General features: G+C 39.7%; 1 protein-coding gene across 1 annotated transcript; it reads left to right on the top strand.

Moving 5' to 3' along the window:
• Positions 1-584: 584 nt before the first annotated feature.
• On the top strand, positions 585-10136 carry LOC103472706 (SH2 domain-containing adapter protein E). Its single transcript, XM_008422510.2, has 6 exons — positions 585-1500; positions 3809-3935; positions 5020-5241; positions 5546-5759; positions 6452-6571; positions 7626-10136. The coding sequence occupies exons 1-6, from the start codon at positions 934-936 to the stop codon at positions 7807-7809; spliced, it is 1434 nt and encodes a 477-aa protein (XP_008420732.1). The 5' UTR covers positions 585-933; the 3' UTR covers positions 7810-10136.
• Positions 10137-16991: the final 6855 nt, after the last annotated feature.

Raw genomic sequence — 16991 nt, 5'->3', positions numbered from 1 at the left:
TCTGATAAATATATTTTGTAAAATCATAGGACTATTTATTATATGTAAGAAAACCTGTAAATATAAGTAGAAAAAAAACATATATTTAAATACGTACTATTTTTTTCCAAATATGTCTTATTATTTTACAGATTCATTCATTCATTCATTCATTCATTCATTCATTCATTCATTCTAAAAAATATTTTGAATTTTTGAAATGTATCTGTATGTTCATGTATTTTGAATTTATTTTATTTATTTATTTTTTGCCAAAATAGTGGAGAATTTGAATATTTTGCAAGAACCTTATTAATATTTAACAATGTTTTATCTTTGATTTCTGTAAAATAAAAAAAAGAAAGAAAGGATAGAAACCTGAAACATTGTTGGTGTAGAATTTTTTTTTTTTATAAATAGAGATATTTTTTATTGATTACTGACACATGGGGAGTGCGAGGTGGCCAGGCTTGAAGGAGGGACCCAGGGCACCAGTGAAGATAGGACCGCCACTGATTCTCCGCCCACCAGGGACTGCCTCCCCGTTGTTAAAGCAGACACCCCCCACACCGGCTCATTTATTTGACTTTTTCCACTGTGGACGCTTGTAACTGACCCATTAGCCGCTCTGGGAATGGGACCAAAAATCACCATCAAGAAAAACTTTGCCTTTTTTCGGATGATCCCGCTCCGATGGCATCTTTTTATCCAAAGGGAATAAACTTTCTTTAAACTGAAAAGAAGGAGCAAATGCAAGAAATTTTCAAATGGGATAAAACTTGAGTATTTTTTTTCCCCTTCTAATCAGGCTTATGTTTCATTGGGGCCATTTTTTTAATATGATTTTTTTAAAGTGAGGTGTGAAAATGTTCTGTCTATTAGAATAAAGCAGCGGAAGTCTATTGTGAGAGAGGCAGTGATTTTCTAAAGGTGCGTCCCTGGGGGCCCCTTTGCATGGCGCTGAAAGGTGCAGGACGAGGCAGGGAAGTTTACAGATTTCCATCCGAGGGAAACAAACAAAAAATGGCAAAGTGGTTCAAGGAGTTCCCCCTGGCCCTGAAGAACGGTACGGACAAGATCCGGTCAGTCTCTGAGTCCGGCTCCCATCCCAGAGCAAATAAAGCCGGGCTGATGATCAGCATCGGGACCAAAACGGGCCACCGGAAGAACTCCTCTGTAGACAGCGCAGCAGGAGGTGTCGGCGTCGGCTCCCTGCTGTCCGGAAAGAACCGAAAGAACTCCGGTGCAGAGGTCAGCAGGAACGGGGTTGGTTCCCAGAAAGACGGGAAGGTTTGGGACACTTTGCTGGCGGGGAAAAGCCGCAAGAACTCCAAAGCAGAGGCGGCGTTGGAGGAGCAACACAGACCCCTGAAGACCTCCCCGCCCGTCTGCGCCTACATCAGCCGGATGATAAGAGTGGACAAACAGGACAAAAGCACCAACTTTACAATCAGTGGTACCGCCGGCGGCCCAGTGAGCTCTGAGGCAGAGAAACCTGCAGCGCAGTCCAAAACGGAAACAGTGAGTTTTATTCTAAGAGCTCATTTTGACTCTCCTAAAATATATTTATTGTAAAAAAAAATAAATAAAAATAAACCAGAAACTTGATTTAAAGAGCTGTAATTGTAACATGGACCACCTCTGGCCCCCATATATCCCTTATATGTTGTTTTAGTTTTATATTATTTCATTTTATTCTATATAGTGTAAAAAATATATAAGAAACCCTGAGCCCAAAGTGCCACAGCATAACAAATAATTAGCTAAAAATAATAAATATTTTATTATTTAAATAAAACTGTGATAATACATAAAAAACATTGTATAAATATTCATAATTTACTAGATATGTAAATAATTAGATGCTAAAATCAGGCAAAGATATTATTTATTTAATTATTTCATATTTTGTGTGCTGTACGTTTTAATAAAATTATTTGAACTGTCACTGTGATTTGATTTACTGAGTGAATAACCACAAAGTCACCTATTCATACTTGCTAATTTGTTCTTTGGCAGTAATGTCCTGTGAGCAGAAATGACCATGCAGGTAGTCTGAGTTTTTTTTAATTTAAAAAGTGTGTGTAACACCAGAGATATTTGTTATCCTGTTCGGTTTGTATTCAGTTTCAATTCTACCTTGGGTGGGCTGTGGTCTACATGGACAGACACTTGAAAACACATTTGAGGGGCAGTTTTCTTTACGGAAATAACTAATATGGAAAATTTACTTAGGATTATGTTAGATTTTGTTGTACTTTTTAATGATAGGCCTAATATTAAAAATATAAATGTTTTAATTTGTGTACCAAATGTAATATTTTTCCTAAAATGACAGGTAAATACCAAAACATATGTGTCCTTCAAGCTTATCTTCTGGTAAAAGTACAAACACATGTTTTTAGTTTGTGATTCTTTGCGTCTTGCATGCCAATCTCACATGTTTCTCCCACCTTCTCTAATGGGATACCAGTAAACTGTCTGACTGACTGCAGCTTCAGGAAAGGCATAAAAGTGAAGAAGCCTGGCTCCAGTCCAAACTCAGAAAAGACCCATTATTGAGTCTTTTCTGACTCAATAATGTCAGAAAAGACTTTGGAGGGAAACACCTCCTCCAAAGAAAGGAGGAGGTGTTTCCCCTCCTCCTCTCTTTGTCTGTGCCTCCCACTGTGCCCATCCCTCCCAGAATGTGTCACTTTGCTGCTCTCCACTGTTTGACCTTCTACCTTCGTCTTCCTCTGCCTCGATTACAAAACTGTTGGCAGACATATGAGGTCGTCACCTTCCTCTGGCTCAGTTTTGACCTACACAGAGGCCCCTCCCTCCTTCGCTCTGCTTCGTCCCTCTCATTCATAACATTCTTCCCCTCTGGTGACTGCTGCCATGTTTTACGAAACTCAGTGGGATTGAAATCAGAACCTGGCCAAAGCCTCCATTAGTTTATCCTAAAAAAAAAGTATGTTGGGAAAAAAACCCATCAATTCCTGCACCAGCTACAGTCGATATTAGAATTACGTAGGGCTGGACGATGTGGCTGAAAAATGTATCACGATATAGGCATTTCATATCAGTCAATAATTATTGGTTAGGTTTTTTTTGTTTCAAACATCCGAAATACAACCAAACAGAGAAATCATGAATAAAATATTCCATTTTGTTGTAAGGCTGAAATATGGCTGAAAAAAACGTATGACGATAAAAGTATTGCATATCAGTCGATATCGATAATGATTGTTTTAAATATCTGAAACTCTGCCAGTCTGATGGTGTGACCTTTCCTGTCTTATCCACAGTTTTCAACATCCACAGTATTTTTTTAAGGCACAGTGACAAAACCTTAAACTGCTGCTGTGCAAGTTACTCAGCAGGTCGTTGCTAGGTAACCACAAGTAAGTCAGTAGGTCGTTGCTAGGTAACCAAAGATTGAGTGAGTTGGTAAATGCCATTCACTTTGCTTAGCTGACCGGGAAAAGTTGAGCAGTTGTGTACACAGTAATTTATGGCGTTTTTAATTTATGGTATTCATACGGTAAAATTCAGGCAACCACAGTGGCCATTATTTTACCGTAAATTAGAGACTTTTTTTTTACATTATATATTTGATGTAAAAAAAATGTGTTAGTAACCCATGAACATTACACTAAATATTCTAAAGAAGAATCTGACAACATTTTCCCAAGCAGAAATTCAATCATTTATTCATTTTGAAATGAATTTGACTTGATTACAGTGTAAATTTAACCTCAAACATGAGTTTCGTCTATGAGTTCACAGTTTAAAGGATCTACACCCCCTAAATGATTGTTTTTCCTGTGTTTTCCTGATCTAGTTGATCATTGTGGAGGATTACGCAGACCCGTTTGATGCCCAGAAGACCAGAGAGCAGAGGGACGCAGAGAGGGTCGGGGAGAACGACGGCTACATGGAGCCGTACGACGCACAGCAAATGATAACCGGTAGGAACTCGTAAAACACGCTCGACCTCACAGCATTCCCATTTTCAGTCACTTCATCATCCTTCTGAGAATGTGAAGTCACTCTGCTCTCTGGCTTTGCTATGATGACTGCATTTCATTTGGACAATGGGTGTAGCTTCCTGTCCTCACTTCCTCTTTCCTGTTTCTGTTTCCTGGTGCTATTCTCTCAAAAGGAAGTCGGCCCCGACCGCCGGCTCCCAGAATCTGGGATGCTGCCCTATTTGGGCCTCTCAGAGTCAGAGGAAATGCGGTGTCCAATCAGGGAATCGGATGCTGCCAGAAACTTTTTAGTTTGTTGTTTTTTACCAGCAGAGTCACACAATGGCGCTGCGTGAAGGTGGACGGGCTTTACTGCTCCTCCGATTCTCAGGTTGTTTCTCGCTGAGACGGTGTGAAGTCAGCAGAGGATGTGATGATGTGAGTCGGTCGGTTTAAGAGGCTGAAGTCACATGGAAGGAAGTCAGCAGGGCCGTGAACGCGGCCCAGCATTATTTAGCAGCTGAGATCAGTTATTAAATCACAACTTCAAGCAGACTTTCTTTGGCTAGTTTCTATTGTTCTCGTTTTTATTCAAGTCAGGGTTGAAAGCTAAAGGCTTCTCTGAGTTTTACTGGGGAAAAATCTAAATAGATGTGCGTACCTTTAAACTAATATTTTGTTAAAGCACTTTTTAAAGCAATTTCAGCATTTATTGTTTATTTTTTGGAACACATAACATCAATTAAAGTGCCACTAATGAACCTAAAATAAAGTTCAGCTGTCTCGATTATTAAAATAACAAGGAGAACGTTGTCATCGTCTCATTTCAACATGAGATGGGGTGTTTAAACATTTGAGAGTGTTTTTCTCCCTATGATGTAAAAAATAAAAATAAAAAAGGAAACTGGTTTGATTGAAATTCAGCTGCAACCTGATCCAGCAGAACTTTTTTGTGTCCAGCTTTCCCGTCTTTCTCCCACAATGTTCCCTGCAGCTGCTGCAGGTTCTGCGTCGCTCCAGCGGTCGAGGCTTTTATCTCTCGGCAGAGATTTTAATCTTTAATCCCTTCCCTTCAACCTGCCAGAGATCAGACGTCGGGGATCTAAAGACCTGCTGAAGGTGTGCATGTCGACAGACGGGAGCGAGGGACCTGCGGAGAAAGGTCAGCCAGCTGCCATCTATGACAACCCGTATGAAGGAAGCCGTGACGGTGAGCAGACGAAGCCGGAGCTTGACCAGCGTCCCGTAACCGAGTACGAGTTGCCATGGGAATGGAGGAAGCGGCACATCGTCCGGACTCTGTCGGGTATAATAAAGCATCTTTCACCACATTGTTATTATCTGAAGGTTCGTCACTGAGTCTGAAGTTTGACTCTGGTTGAAGCTTTTCAAGAGTAGATGGTTGTGTTTGTGTTGCTCCGCCTGCTTCACCCTCACATGCATATTTTATAAGCCACACAGACCAACAGCATACTGAACATCTTTGTATAAAACATCAAAGTACTCTGCTGTGTTTTTAGACATCAAGAGAAAGTTCAAACTCAGGAAGAAAGTTTTTTTTTTAATGCATATATATATATTTTACTTTGCTTGTGCTCGTCTTTTCCCAGCACAATTTGACAACCCAGTCAAAGAGGAGACGTGTTTTCATACACTCACCATGCAGACCCAGATGCTGCAGCAGCAGCATGTGAGGCAAAAAAGCAGAAGCCAAAAGATCCTGAGATCCTCTCACCCGACTCTGCTGCCGTCTACGCTTCCCTGCAGCAGCCCTGATGGAGAGGCGTGCTGCGTGGATCCACTGCTGCCCCTGGAAAAGCAGAGGTAGCACCCTGCTCTCCTTTATAGATAAAAACACAAAACATACAGTATATTCTGAAATTAATCACACCTTTAGATATATTTTTTTTATATACATGATTGGTTGAAATGTGAAGGGAGCATCATCACGTCCACGTTATGCTCCAGTACATTTATTTATTGCTCTTGTGAAATAGTGTTTTCTGTTTTGGGAAGTCTTGAATTAATTTAAGATGGAGAAAAACAATATTCTTCTCCAAAATGGCAAAAACCAACAACAATAATAAAATTTAATAAAGAAAGGAAAGTTACAAAAACGTTTAAAGTGAAGCAGAAAGCTGAAGAAAATTATTTCGGAATGAGAAGAAAAGGAAGTCTAAATAACAGTGCTGTAAATGTTGGGCAGATCAGGACAGATTTCACAGCTGTGACTCCGACTAAATGTCTGGTTATTGATGAAACATTACTCAGTTACAGTGTTTAGATGTTTTCTCAAGTTTTACAAATTATGTTTAGCTAAAATGAAAAGAGAATATTTAACATGGAGAGTTTTAAAAATGTTTAAAACTCAAATTGGACTCTGCAGAGCACTCCACGACCCACATGTTTAAAAGTGGTGTAAAGGTTTTTGGAGTCATGTCCAATATCACCTAAAATCTCAACAAACATGTTGAATATCAAAGGGACGTGTGGATTCTGCTCTGCGTCTCTTCCAGCTGGTACCACGGCTGCGTGACCCGGCAGGAGGCCGAGTTCCAGCTGCAGTCCTGCAGAGAGGCCAGCTTCCTGGTCAGGAACAGCGAGTCAGACAGCAGCAAGTACTCCATCGCCCTCAAGTGAGTGTTTCCTGAAGGTGCAGGCACAGCTTCCGCTGGACGAAACGTTTCTAATTGGATGCACGTTTCCTATTTGTGGCTTTGCTGTAGTCTGTGTTTGAAAGAATGCAGGACAAGTTAGTGGGTGTGGATAAAGAGGCATTTAAACCAGAAACATATCTTAACGGAAATTTTGAAAAAAACGAAACAGAAAGCCAAGCTACACCCAGCAGGACATAAAACAAGATGCGCAGCTAGAAAGAAGGGTCAGCTTCTCCTGAGCTGAAGCTCAGCCGTCGCTCTGGTCTGACCACCATCATCCTGTGTTGTTTCATGTGATTTCTCTAGAAACTCAAATATAATATAATATAATATAATATAATATAATATAATATAATATAATATCATATCATATCATATCATATCATATCATATCATATCATATCATATCATATCATATCATATCATATCATATAATGATTTTATTTAAGATAAAACCTAAATAAATGTAGTTATACATAAATAAAAAAAAAGAAATGAAATAACTGAAGGGGGAACCTTGCAAAACAAATACAGTTATGCCTAATAGTAATAATAATAACTAATATCAGTATTTTTTTATTATATAATATGTAATTATTATTGCAATATATTACATAATAATAAAACAGCTAATATATTACATAATAATATCATTATTAATCATATTATGTTATTAATAACATTAATAATAATAATTATGTAACAATATAAGAGCTATTAGTATTGCTATAATACTAATAGCTTTTATATTACTACACAATAATTATTAATATTTGTTATTATTATTTATACATATTATGTAAGTTAAAAACTAAGGGAAGAAATGCACTAAGGAGGGAAGAAATAAATAAACCATCAATAAATGAAGAGAGATCCCTTGTAAAGTATCTTTGTTTTTAATTCATTTTGTCTTTGCTCCTTTTTATCTTACGTTCGTCTCGTCTCCGTTGCATTTCCTTTGCTAATCAGAAGCTGAAAGTTTTGATGAAAAGGTGAGTGGATGTTAGTCTTCATGAGTCTCGTCTGTGTCCAGGACCAGTCAGGGTTGCGTTCACATCATCGTGGCCCAGACCAAAGAGAACGGCTTCACTCTGGACCAGAGCAGCTGCGTGTTCCCCAGCATCCCGGAGGTGGTGCACCATTACCGCACCAGCCGCCTGCCTTTCACCGGGGCGGAGCACATGACGCTGCTCCACCCCGTACCTCGCATCCACTGACTCTGACCTTAAAACCTCAAACGGATTTGAAGCAGAGATGAGAGGAAATAATCTAAGAAATGATGTTTTTTTTTTGTCTGTACAACTACAACCCTCACAAATGTGTTTTTGTTGTTGTTGTTGCTGATTTGATGTTTAAAATGTGCTCAGCTGCCTGGGTTTTATTCACTTATTTTACTTTCATGTGCAGCTGATGCAAAACATCCAGGCTGCTATTTTGCATGTGAACAAGCCCTGCAGAAATGACAAGGCACCTTTTTCTGATTTAAATGTGACCTGATTTCAGGATGTGTTATTAGCTGTGCCTCTAAGTAAAACTGCTGCTTTATTGTTAAGTTAAATTTCCAGATATCTGTAACATTTGAGTTTATCTCTCCTGCCCTCTAGTGGACAAGGAGGATGAACTGCACTTTTACCAAGACAAAGACTTGCTCCATGCATTAAAACACAACTAAATATATGGAAAACAGATCATCTCAGAGCAGTTTCATAAAATTGTAATTTATGCATTTGGTTTCGGCATCAGCTGTCCCATGAGGATTTTTTTTTTTTCCGTTTTACTGTGAATGAGGGAGCAGTTTCCACTGCGTTGTGTGCGCTGGGTGACTGGGTGATTCACCCCAAAACAATGTGCGAGACAGAGCTCCAGTTCAGCAGTAATTGTACTTTTTACTGACAAAGACCCGAGGATCAGGCTTAACATGTTTATTCATTTCAGGGAGCGATACAGTGATTCCCAACCTGTAGGGGAGGCAGAGAGCTAAGAGATGGCCGATCAGCGCTTGGGGGATGGGTTGAGACTTTTAAAATGTTGTGCTCTACTCCTGGCACCCTTCATGCAGATTTGTGTCAAAGTTGTTGGAGCATACAGCGAAACCTTTGACCATTCCTCTTTGCTTTCCCTCCACATTCTCCTGACTTTGCTCTTCTCGCCTAAGATGAGAGAAAAGATCGGATTTAGATCTGCATCCTGAAGGCCGATTTTGTGTCTGGTGAACCGTTTCCGTGTTAATTTGGGCGTTTGTTTTGGTTCCTTTTGTTACGGGAAAGCCTCAGAATACCAACTCAGACCACCGGATTTCTATTAAAAATGTTCTGGTATTTAAGAGACTGTGTAATGCAATGTACTCTAGCAAAAATATTCCAATTTACTTGAATGAGAAACCAGAAACCACATCGCCCACATGTCGTATTTATTGCAGGAACGCTCAGTCTTAGTCTGATCTGACCAAAGCACCAAGTTGTTGTACTGAGAGCCAAAGGATTTGAATTATAACAAAGGTTTCAGAATCTTTGTAGGAGAAACCAACCCACGGCATCGCAGAACCTCAGCTTCATCTCACATGCAGCTTATGTTATGGTCCATGTAAATGTTTACGTTTGTGACAGTAGGAAAGTTTTGTTTTTTTCTGGCATGCAGATCTAATGGTTTTCCTGTAGGCCTGGCGATGTTAAGGTACAACTCTTTGCTGCCTCTGAGCTTGTTTGTGTCTGGAGCCAAGATAAATCTGATCCCTCTTACAGCCTTGTTTGTTGCTGTTCTTGTTTTTAAATGTTTAGACAATCTGACCTTATAGACACCTCAGGTGAGCAGCTTTTCAAATTGGAATGACATGTTCTAGAGTATTTCTTATTTTGCAGAAATAGAAAAATAAAAATAGAAAAAGGTCTCTGTGTCCGTACACATTCCTTGGAACTTTAATTTACAAGATATAAAATATTTTAATCAGTTGAGGCTTATCTTAAAGGGACTGGTGTGGCTTTGAATTATTATTGTTATTATTTTGTTGTTCTTTGTTCTTTATTGCATGTTTTCAGGTAAATTCTTTCTTCAAATATTCTCTCTTTGCTCGCGTCAGCTGATCTGTTTGATTCTTTACTGAGTTTTTAAAACCGTTGGAAATTCTGCTTCGATAAAAAAAAAAAAAGAAGAAATCACCACTGACCTTTAAATGTTCCTTATTCTGATAGCTGATGCCTAAAAGAGAGGCGGTTCTCCCTCCAGGTGAGACAGTCCTGCCACTTTAAGGGGAAAGTCGCTGATGGGGGATGTTTGGATGTTCCCTGAAAGTCTTTAGGTTTTACTACCTGTCAGCTCAAACATGCTCAGCCTTATGTCTTATTCTAGTGGCATGCTGGAGACCAGGATTCAGCCTGAAGCCGAGTTTCAGGCCGACATCACGGTCTCAGATACTTGAACGTTAACCATTTACGTGCCACTTCACAGTGTTATTGTTTTAAGTCAATGTGTTTTGATGTAATTTAAATGGAAACCAGACTAAGTGGTCCTGAATGTGCTGAATCCCAATAAAACAAGCAATGGAAAATGGAAAACGTTAGTCTGTTGTGCTTTATGTGCTGTAAAGGAGCCGGATCAGAATGAGGGTGTTTTTTTTTTTTAGTTTTGTTTGTTTAGTTTTTTGTACTCGATCCGCATGTCGACTTTTAGCTGCTGTTCCAAAGATTGACAAGGTTAAGAGGTGAAGTCCTGGATGAGGGATTAGGTTTAAACCGGAGGATTATGCAGAGCACAAACAGTTTACCTCGCTGTACTCCAGATAGTATGGATTAAGGTAAACGCAGCCCTAAAAGGAGTAAGAGTCGTATCATTACACTAATGTCAAGGATGCTTAAGGTGAAGAGGGTAAAAAAAAAAGAAAAAAAAAAGCATTTGACACCGTCCCTCTCATCTTCCCTTCTTTCCTTACGGATCTCCTTTACGGTCCTTGCCGGTACTGTGTCACCTGAGGCAGGTGACTGTCTGTCTCGCAGAGGAGGACACGGCTGCTTCTTATGTATGTTTGATGCCAGGAGTTTGTGCTTTAACCCATGAAGGGAACCGATCCAACGCGTTCGCTCTTATTACCTTAAAACCTCAGATGGCTTTCAGTCTTCTCACGAATGCCGCGACACCTCTGGGTCCGCGGGCCGGCGTCCGCGAGACGCTTCTTCCTGAACTTTCTCCAAAAAAAGAAAGCATTAAAAATGTAAAACGGTACAGTTTTAGTTTTACAAACTTGGTTTTAATGCAAGGTGTCGAGCTGATTTTCATTCTGGGTGACATCAAGATCATGAATCATTACAAAGGGCCGGTTATGACAGAATGCAACAATAAACTATTAACGAACCATTAAAACATTATTGATTTGACTTGTACTTCTTAATAGTACATTACATGTAACATTGATGTAATTTGACCCAATACAAATAAAAACTGAATTCATTTGACTGATATCTTGAACTTCTATTCCTGAGAGGAAAACAGGACCAGTTTTGGCCGATAGACCTCGAGTTTGGTACGAGATTTAATTAGTGGAAAAAAAAAAAAAAGCACTGTAAGAAATGAAACGGTAACATTTTATTTGAAGCTACTGACATGACACTGTCATAAACATAACACCTTTTATGAACATGAAGGAGTCTTTATGAATGTTTATGACTGCTGTCATGAAGCGTCATATGGTAAATAATGACACTTTAAATGCAAAGTTGACACTTTTAATTGACTTTTTATGCCAATTTTAATAGAACTTGGCATTAAAAGGGTAATTATTGACCAAATAATGAAATGTTAACACTTTTAATGCACTTCTAATGCAACTTAGCATTTAAAGAGTCATTATTTACCCAATGACACTTCATGGCAGCAGTTGTAAACATTCATAAGGAGTCTTTCGTGTTCATGACCGTTGTTAGAATAGAATATACTTTATTGATCCTCAAGTGGAAATTGCTTATTTGTTGAAAGTTATGTCCTGTTTATGATACTATCATGTCAGTCTTATGCACCCCTTCAGATAAAGTGTTACCAATGAAACTAAATGTGCCACAAAGCTCTTCTGCAGGACATTTTGCCCTTTGAATGCAGGTTTTAAAGGTCTGGTGGCTTTTGGAGAGGGAAGCCATCATGCAAAAAGTAATCATGCAAAAAGTAATCTAAGCAAAGTTCTGATGTTTTCATGGGGTGCATGAACGTAAAACAAAGCAAATAACTTCAAAGATCAAAACAAGCAACTAATAAATCAAACAAGGTTAACAAATGAAACAGAAGATCCATGTTTTCAATGAACTGCCACCAAATTTTTCAACGTAGCTTCACCATCACCTTAGCATTGCAAACTGGGACACTTTTTGATGCTCAACGAGGCCAAACAGATTTAAATAAGTCATGCAGTGAACACACCAGTAGATCTGCTCCTGCCAAAGTCCCGGCCTTGAGTTAAAATTTGGGTCAGCTGCAGGAAACCAATAAGATTAACAGAACGCCACCAGCGCAGCCAAGAGGAGCGGTCGGATATCCAACCACAACAATGCCAGAAGTTCATGTCCTCTTCAAGTATTTGATCAAGGTGCGACTTCTACCCACAAATATTAGCGGGGCAGGGGTGGACGGTGTGTTTTAGCATTGCAGGTTGCATGCGTTTCAGAAGCAGGAAGCTGCTGAAGACGTTTTTCTGCTGCGGCATTCATAAAACGTTTAAAAAAAACAAACAGTAAAACATTTTATTAAACTTTATTATTTTTTCTAAAAGGCTTTAGTTAAGCGAGGTGGAGTTTAAGCTCTTCCTGAAACAAAGACATCAGAACTTTGTCTTCTGACTCATCTCTGGCAGCCTCAGAGTCCCCGAGGACGTCTATCGAGATTAATTTCATGAACACGAGCAAAGCCGCCCTTCTCAAGTTCTCCGAAGACGGAGCCAGCTACACCTGGAACGGGTTTAATCATCAGATGATATGGAGCTGCAGCCCGTTCTGCTGTATACTTGAATGAATAACTCCACTTTGTTCCCATGTATAAGTCATCCTACCCCTCTGTCCAGCCGCTGCCCCCTCTTCGGCTTGCATGACAGCTTGACACGATCGCCGCCCGACTCCTCCTGATGGACGTTGTGCCTTGACATCTTGGTTTCACTTGACCTGCCCTCTTGGTAACCGAAGTGTTCCTGTCGGCCTTATCAGACGCGTCAGGCTTGGTGCCAGTGACACGGCCTGGCTCCCTGTTAGCTCATCTTCTTTTCTTTATGCATGCAGGCGGCAGCACCTGCCACGCGGCGATCGCAGCCCGGCTGACACGCTCGCCGTGCGGTTTGACCTCGGCGGGGTGAGGTCGGCCGTGTTTTCAGTCACTGTTTGCGCGGTGATCTTCAGTCATTGTTTGCGGATGAGAGGACGAGGAGGTTGTGCGAGTTACGGGCCTGCTTTGGAGCATAACTTGCAGGAGGTTTCTGTTTCAACTTGTTTTACAAGCCGACGACAAGATTGGAAACATGAAGTCTTGACGTTTAATGCTTTTGCGATAATATCTCGGGTGATAAATTAGAACCAGATTCATTCGCCAAGTTGGTGCACCAAAACGAGGAATTTGACTTTGGTTCAGCTTTGATCTAAATGAAGATTTTTAAAAACATAAATATGTGGAAAAAAGGGAAAACAAAAAATGTTTAATCTAGTTAATTTGCATATGCACAATATTTTTTACAAGATAAAATCAACAAATAAATAAGTTTTATTTGCAACCATAAAATAAAATGGTTGCAGTTTGTGCCAGAATTAAGAAGATTTTTTTTTGTTTAACTGAAAGAAATGTTGCAGAGTATCTGAAGAGACTAAAAATAAAAGATACTTAGAAACCTACTTGTAATTTTCATTAATATTTGCTTGAAAAATGTCGCAATAGTCAAAGGTGATACAGTGCAGCTACTTCAACTAACTTGACCTTGTGTGAAAAGATAAATGCCATCCACCCTGAAATCAGTTAAATAGCACCTATCTAGCAACATGAAGTAGGCTAACGTAACACACCATGCAACAATATGAAGAAATTACAGAACAGATGAGAATCAGACTTATTGACAAATATTGGTCTGGAAAAGGTTTCCTTTCTAAAGGTTACCTGGACACTGTGAATACGACCCAGTTGACCTCCACTGCACATCGTCTTCTTTGCATCAGCAGAGCTTTACGGTATCATACATCTGCCCAAAAACTTTCTGATGATCTCAAAGCTTATTGTAAAAATATTAAAGACTTTTTAGAAGCGGTGCGTCAGATTATATCCATCAGAATACTTTAGAAAATGAACATTATACTGATTTTCAACTGCAGTGATGGTAGCATTGTAGTCTCGGTTACGTTGCTCCTTCAGGACATGGAGGACTTGCCAAAATGAAAGGAACCATGAATTTTGCTTCTATCAAACTAATTTCCAGCCATCAGTTCAAATTCTGAAACTCAAGCAACTCAGTGAATAAGAATCTGAAGCACACTAGCAAAACACGTCCACATAGCTCAGATAATAAACAAAGATTTTCAGTGGTCTAGTCAAAGTTCAGACTTAAATCTAACAAAGAATTAGTGACAAAACCTTAAACAGTGGTGCTGTAATGAGAAAAAAAAGGTAAAACATTCCTGTCAAAAAACAGTCATTGGATTTAGGGAGTAATTACTTTTTACATTCAATGAAATCACCTGCTTTTGTGTTATCTTGGTGCAATATTAACATTTAGTTTACAAGCTGAAACATTTTAATCGCAAAAAATTGAATAAATCTGTAAGGGAGCAAATATTTTTCTGCTGTACATGTTTATTTCATGCTGGTTTTCAGTGCAGTATTTTAACTTCTCCCTCTTTTCCTGCTCATATCTGCCACATGTGGTGCAGATGCTGAGCAGACTGATTGTTTTTGGGAGTTATGACTTTAGGACGTTTCGTCTGCAGTTGGGAGACAGCCGGCATTAAAACACTGCATGTTGTCTGAACTTTCTTGCTCAGCGTGGAAACAATCTTGTTGATCCTTTTGAAGGTGACAGCAGATTGTTAGCGAGGCTGTGAGCGATTACAGCGTGCTGCTCGGTTCTCTTAGGGGTCGCAGCAGGGCTAACATTTTTTGGACACTCATCAGATCAGAAAGCCGTCAGCGGGCTGCGCACGCGGAAAAAACATTCAAACAAATCTATCAGAGGACACCTTTGGAGAACACAGATGGCCGAGGAATGAGAGCGGATTGGGAAAGGCCCGCCCAGAGGACAACCGCCTGACCTGGAGTCAGTTTCTCAATGTTGCTGAAGGCAAAAAAAAAATAAAAAATAAAAAAAGTTGTTTGAGATTAACAGTGTACACCAAGATATGAAGAAATCCCTCCGGCTGATGGGATCTGTGTTTCAGCTGTTTTACATTTGGCCCTTTGTCTTAGTTTCAGTCTGAGCAATAAAAGCCAATGTGGTGAAGGAGGACGTGCTAATCTACTGATGTGCATGCATGAGGGACAGAAAGAGCTGCTTGCTGTAACAGCAACCCCAGCATTCCTCCGTGATTTTATCCCCCGCTTTTCCAAGCTTCGCGCTTCAGTAATGCACTTCACAATCTGGATCCCCTCCCAGTCTTTGCTGTCCTTTATTCGCACCATACTGACACAGGCATGCACACATATCCTCTCGCGTATCACGCCCTCTTTCTGTTTTCTCTCTTCTCTGGGCTCCTAAAGGAGTTTTCTATGCAGATTCAAGTCAAACATCTGGGTCAGCTTAGATCTAGCAGAACAAGACTTGCAGGATATTGTTGGCAGGATGTGATGTGTGAGCTGAAGCAGTTTACTCTGTGGGAATCCCCAACAAAAAGACGCACACACACGCACACAGAGGGAAGAGCATGCTCACACACCGACACACACTCACTGCTGACATCCCGACTGCTCGATCTCATATCCAGGTGCCGCAACTCAGTCCAGACACTTTAATGCACACGTATGAGGCATAGCTTTTCCGAGCACAACCTGTGTTCCTCGAATGTTGGGGCGCCGTTTAAATCTCTGTGTTGCATCACATCTTCTTGTGGAGTGTTTTCTCAAGGGGAAGGGAAAAAATAATATTCTCCAGCAGTACTAGACAAAAGTCTTAAGCAATCCTTAGTTTCCTTGTACTTTGCTTCGAGCCATTTTCAGAGAAAAATGTTGTTTGAAAGACATAAAATATAAAGTGATTTCCAAAACAATTAGCCGAAATCCTGCTTTGCAATAGACTCCTCGGCTCCTGCATCAAGTGTTTGCTGGGTTTATTTTATGTTCAATAAACTGCATAAACTATCACGGTAAAAACTTTTCTGTTTCATTTATGTTAAAGCTTTATAGCTCATAGCTGGTATATTTATTTTTCTTAATAGTTTGAGTAATATGTGAAAAGAAGTATAAGGCACACATGCCATACAAGACGAAAAATAGTGCTAACAAAATAAAAGAATAAAGAATTTTATGAATTTTCCTTCTAGGAAATTGTTATTTATAAGCACCAGCTGGAAGACCTAACAGACTAGCACCCTGTCTAGATATTTAAAAGCTCTCTGTGACTTGCCAAATCTGCCTTTCAGTGACCACAATAATGCATGGAAAGCTTCTTCAGTTCGTGCTAAAGAAAACATTTGCATGAGAGGTGAAGCGTCTTCAAGAAAAGTCCAGTTACCTTCTTAAGTCATTTCCTAATTAGCTGCGATTCCAGCGTCTTACTCTGATGTAAAGATATAACCACCATCGCCCCCATTTGTAGAGAAAAGGTGGGTTTGAAGCAAATATTTTATATTTTACATATTACGCAGCTTGACTGGAAGCAACTGAAAGTCTCACTTTATACATCATCAGTAATTTGGGTTACAGTAATCAAACATTAGAAATGTTACAGAGGAGACACATTTTTACATACAACAAAATACATACAACTTCTTTAAAGAAGTAATCTTTCCCCTTCAGTTATTTTCTACTGGAAAAGGACATGAAAAACCCAATTGTTTTTGCTTCAGAAACTTTATGCTTACAAATAACACCCACGGCCACCATAACAGTCACAATGGTGGCTCCGCTAGCGATATTTGTCATTGCTGTGGTTTGATCTGTGTTGTGTCATCATTCCCTCAGCTTTAGGTTTTCAACTGAGTGATAATCCTGGAACAATAAGTGTTACCAGAAGAGAGAGGTTTTTTTTGGTGATTCAGGAGAAATCTGGATACTTATTCCCGTAAAAAAAGGCCTTTGTCACGCTCTGCGTTCCTTGGCAGCAAATCATTTTCCATCCAGGTTGATGGCTTTCAGTTTCTACAGATGTGTTGCTGTAAAGGCTCTACTGGTGTCAGAAAGGGATTTATGGATTTAATTATCTGCTTTGAAAGCAATAAAAAGCAGATTATTATGATCCAGA

The sequence above is a fragment of the Poecilia reticulata genome, linkage group LG11 (assembly GCF_000633615.1).
Source record: "Poecilia reticulata strain Guanapo linkage group LG11, Guppy_female_1.0+MT, whole genome shotgun sequence".
In the NCBI taxonomy this organism is placed as follows: domain Eukaryota; kingdom Metazoa; phylum Chordata; class Actinopteri; order Cyprinodontiformes; family Poeciliidae; genus Poecilia; species Poecilia reticulata.
This window is presented reverse-complemented; position numbering and strand designations above follow the sequence as displayed.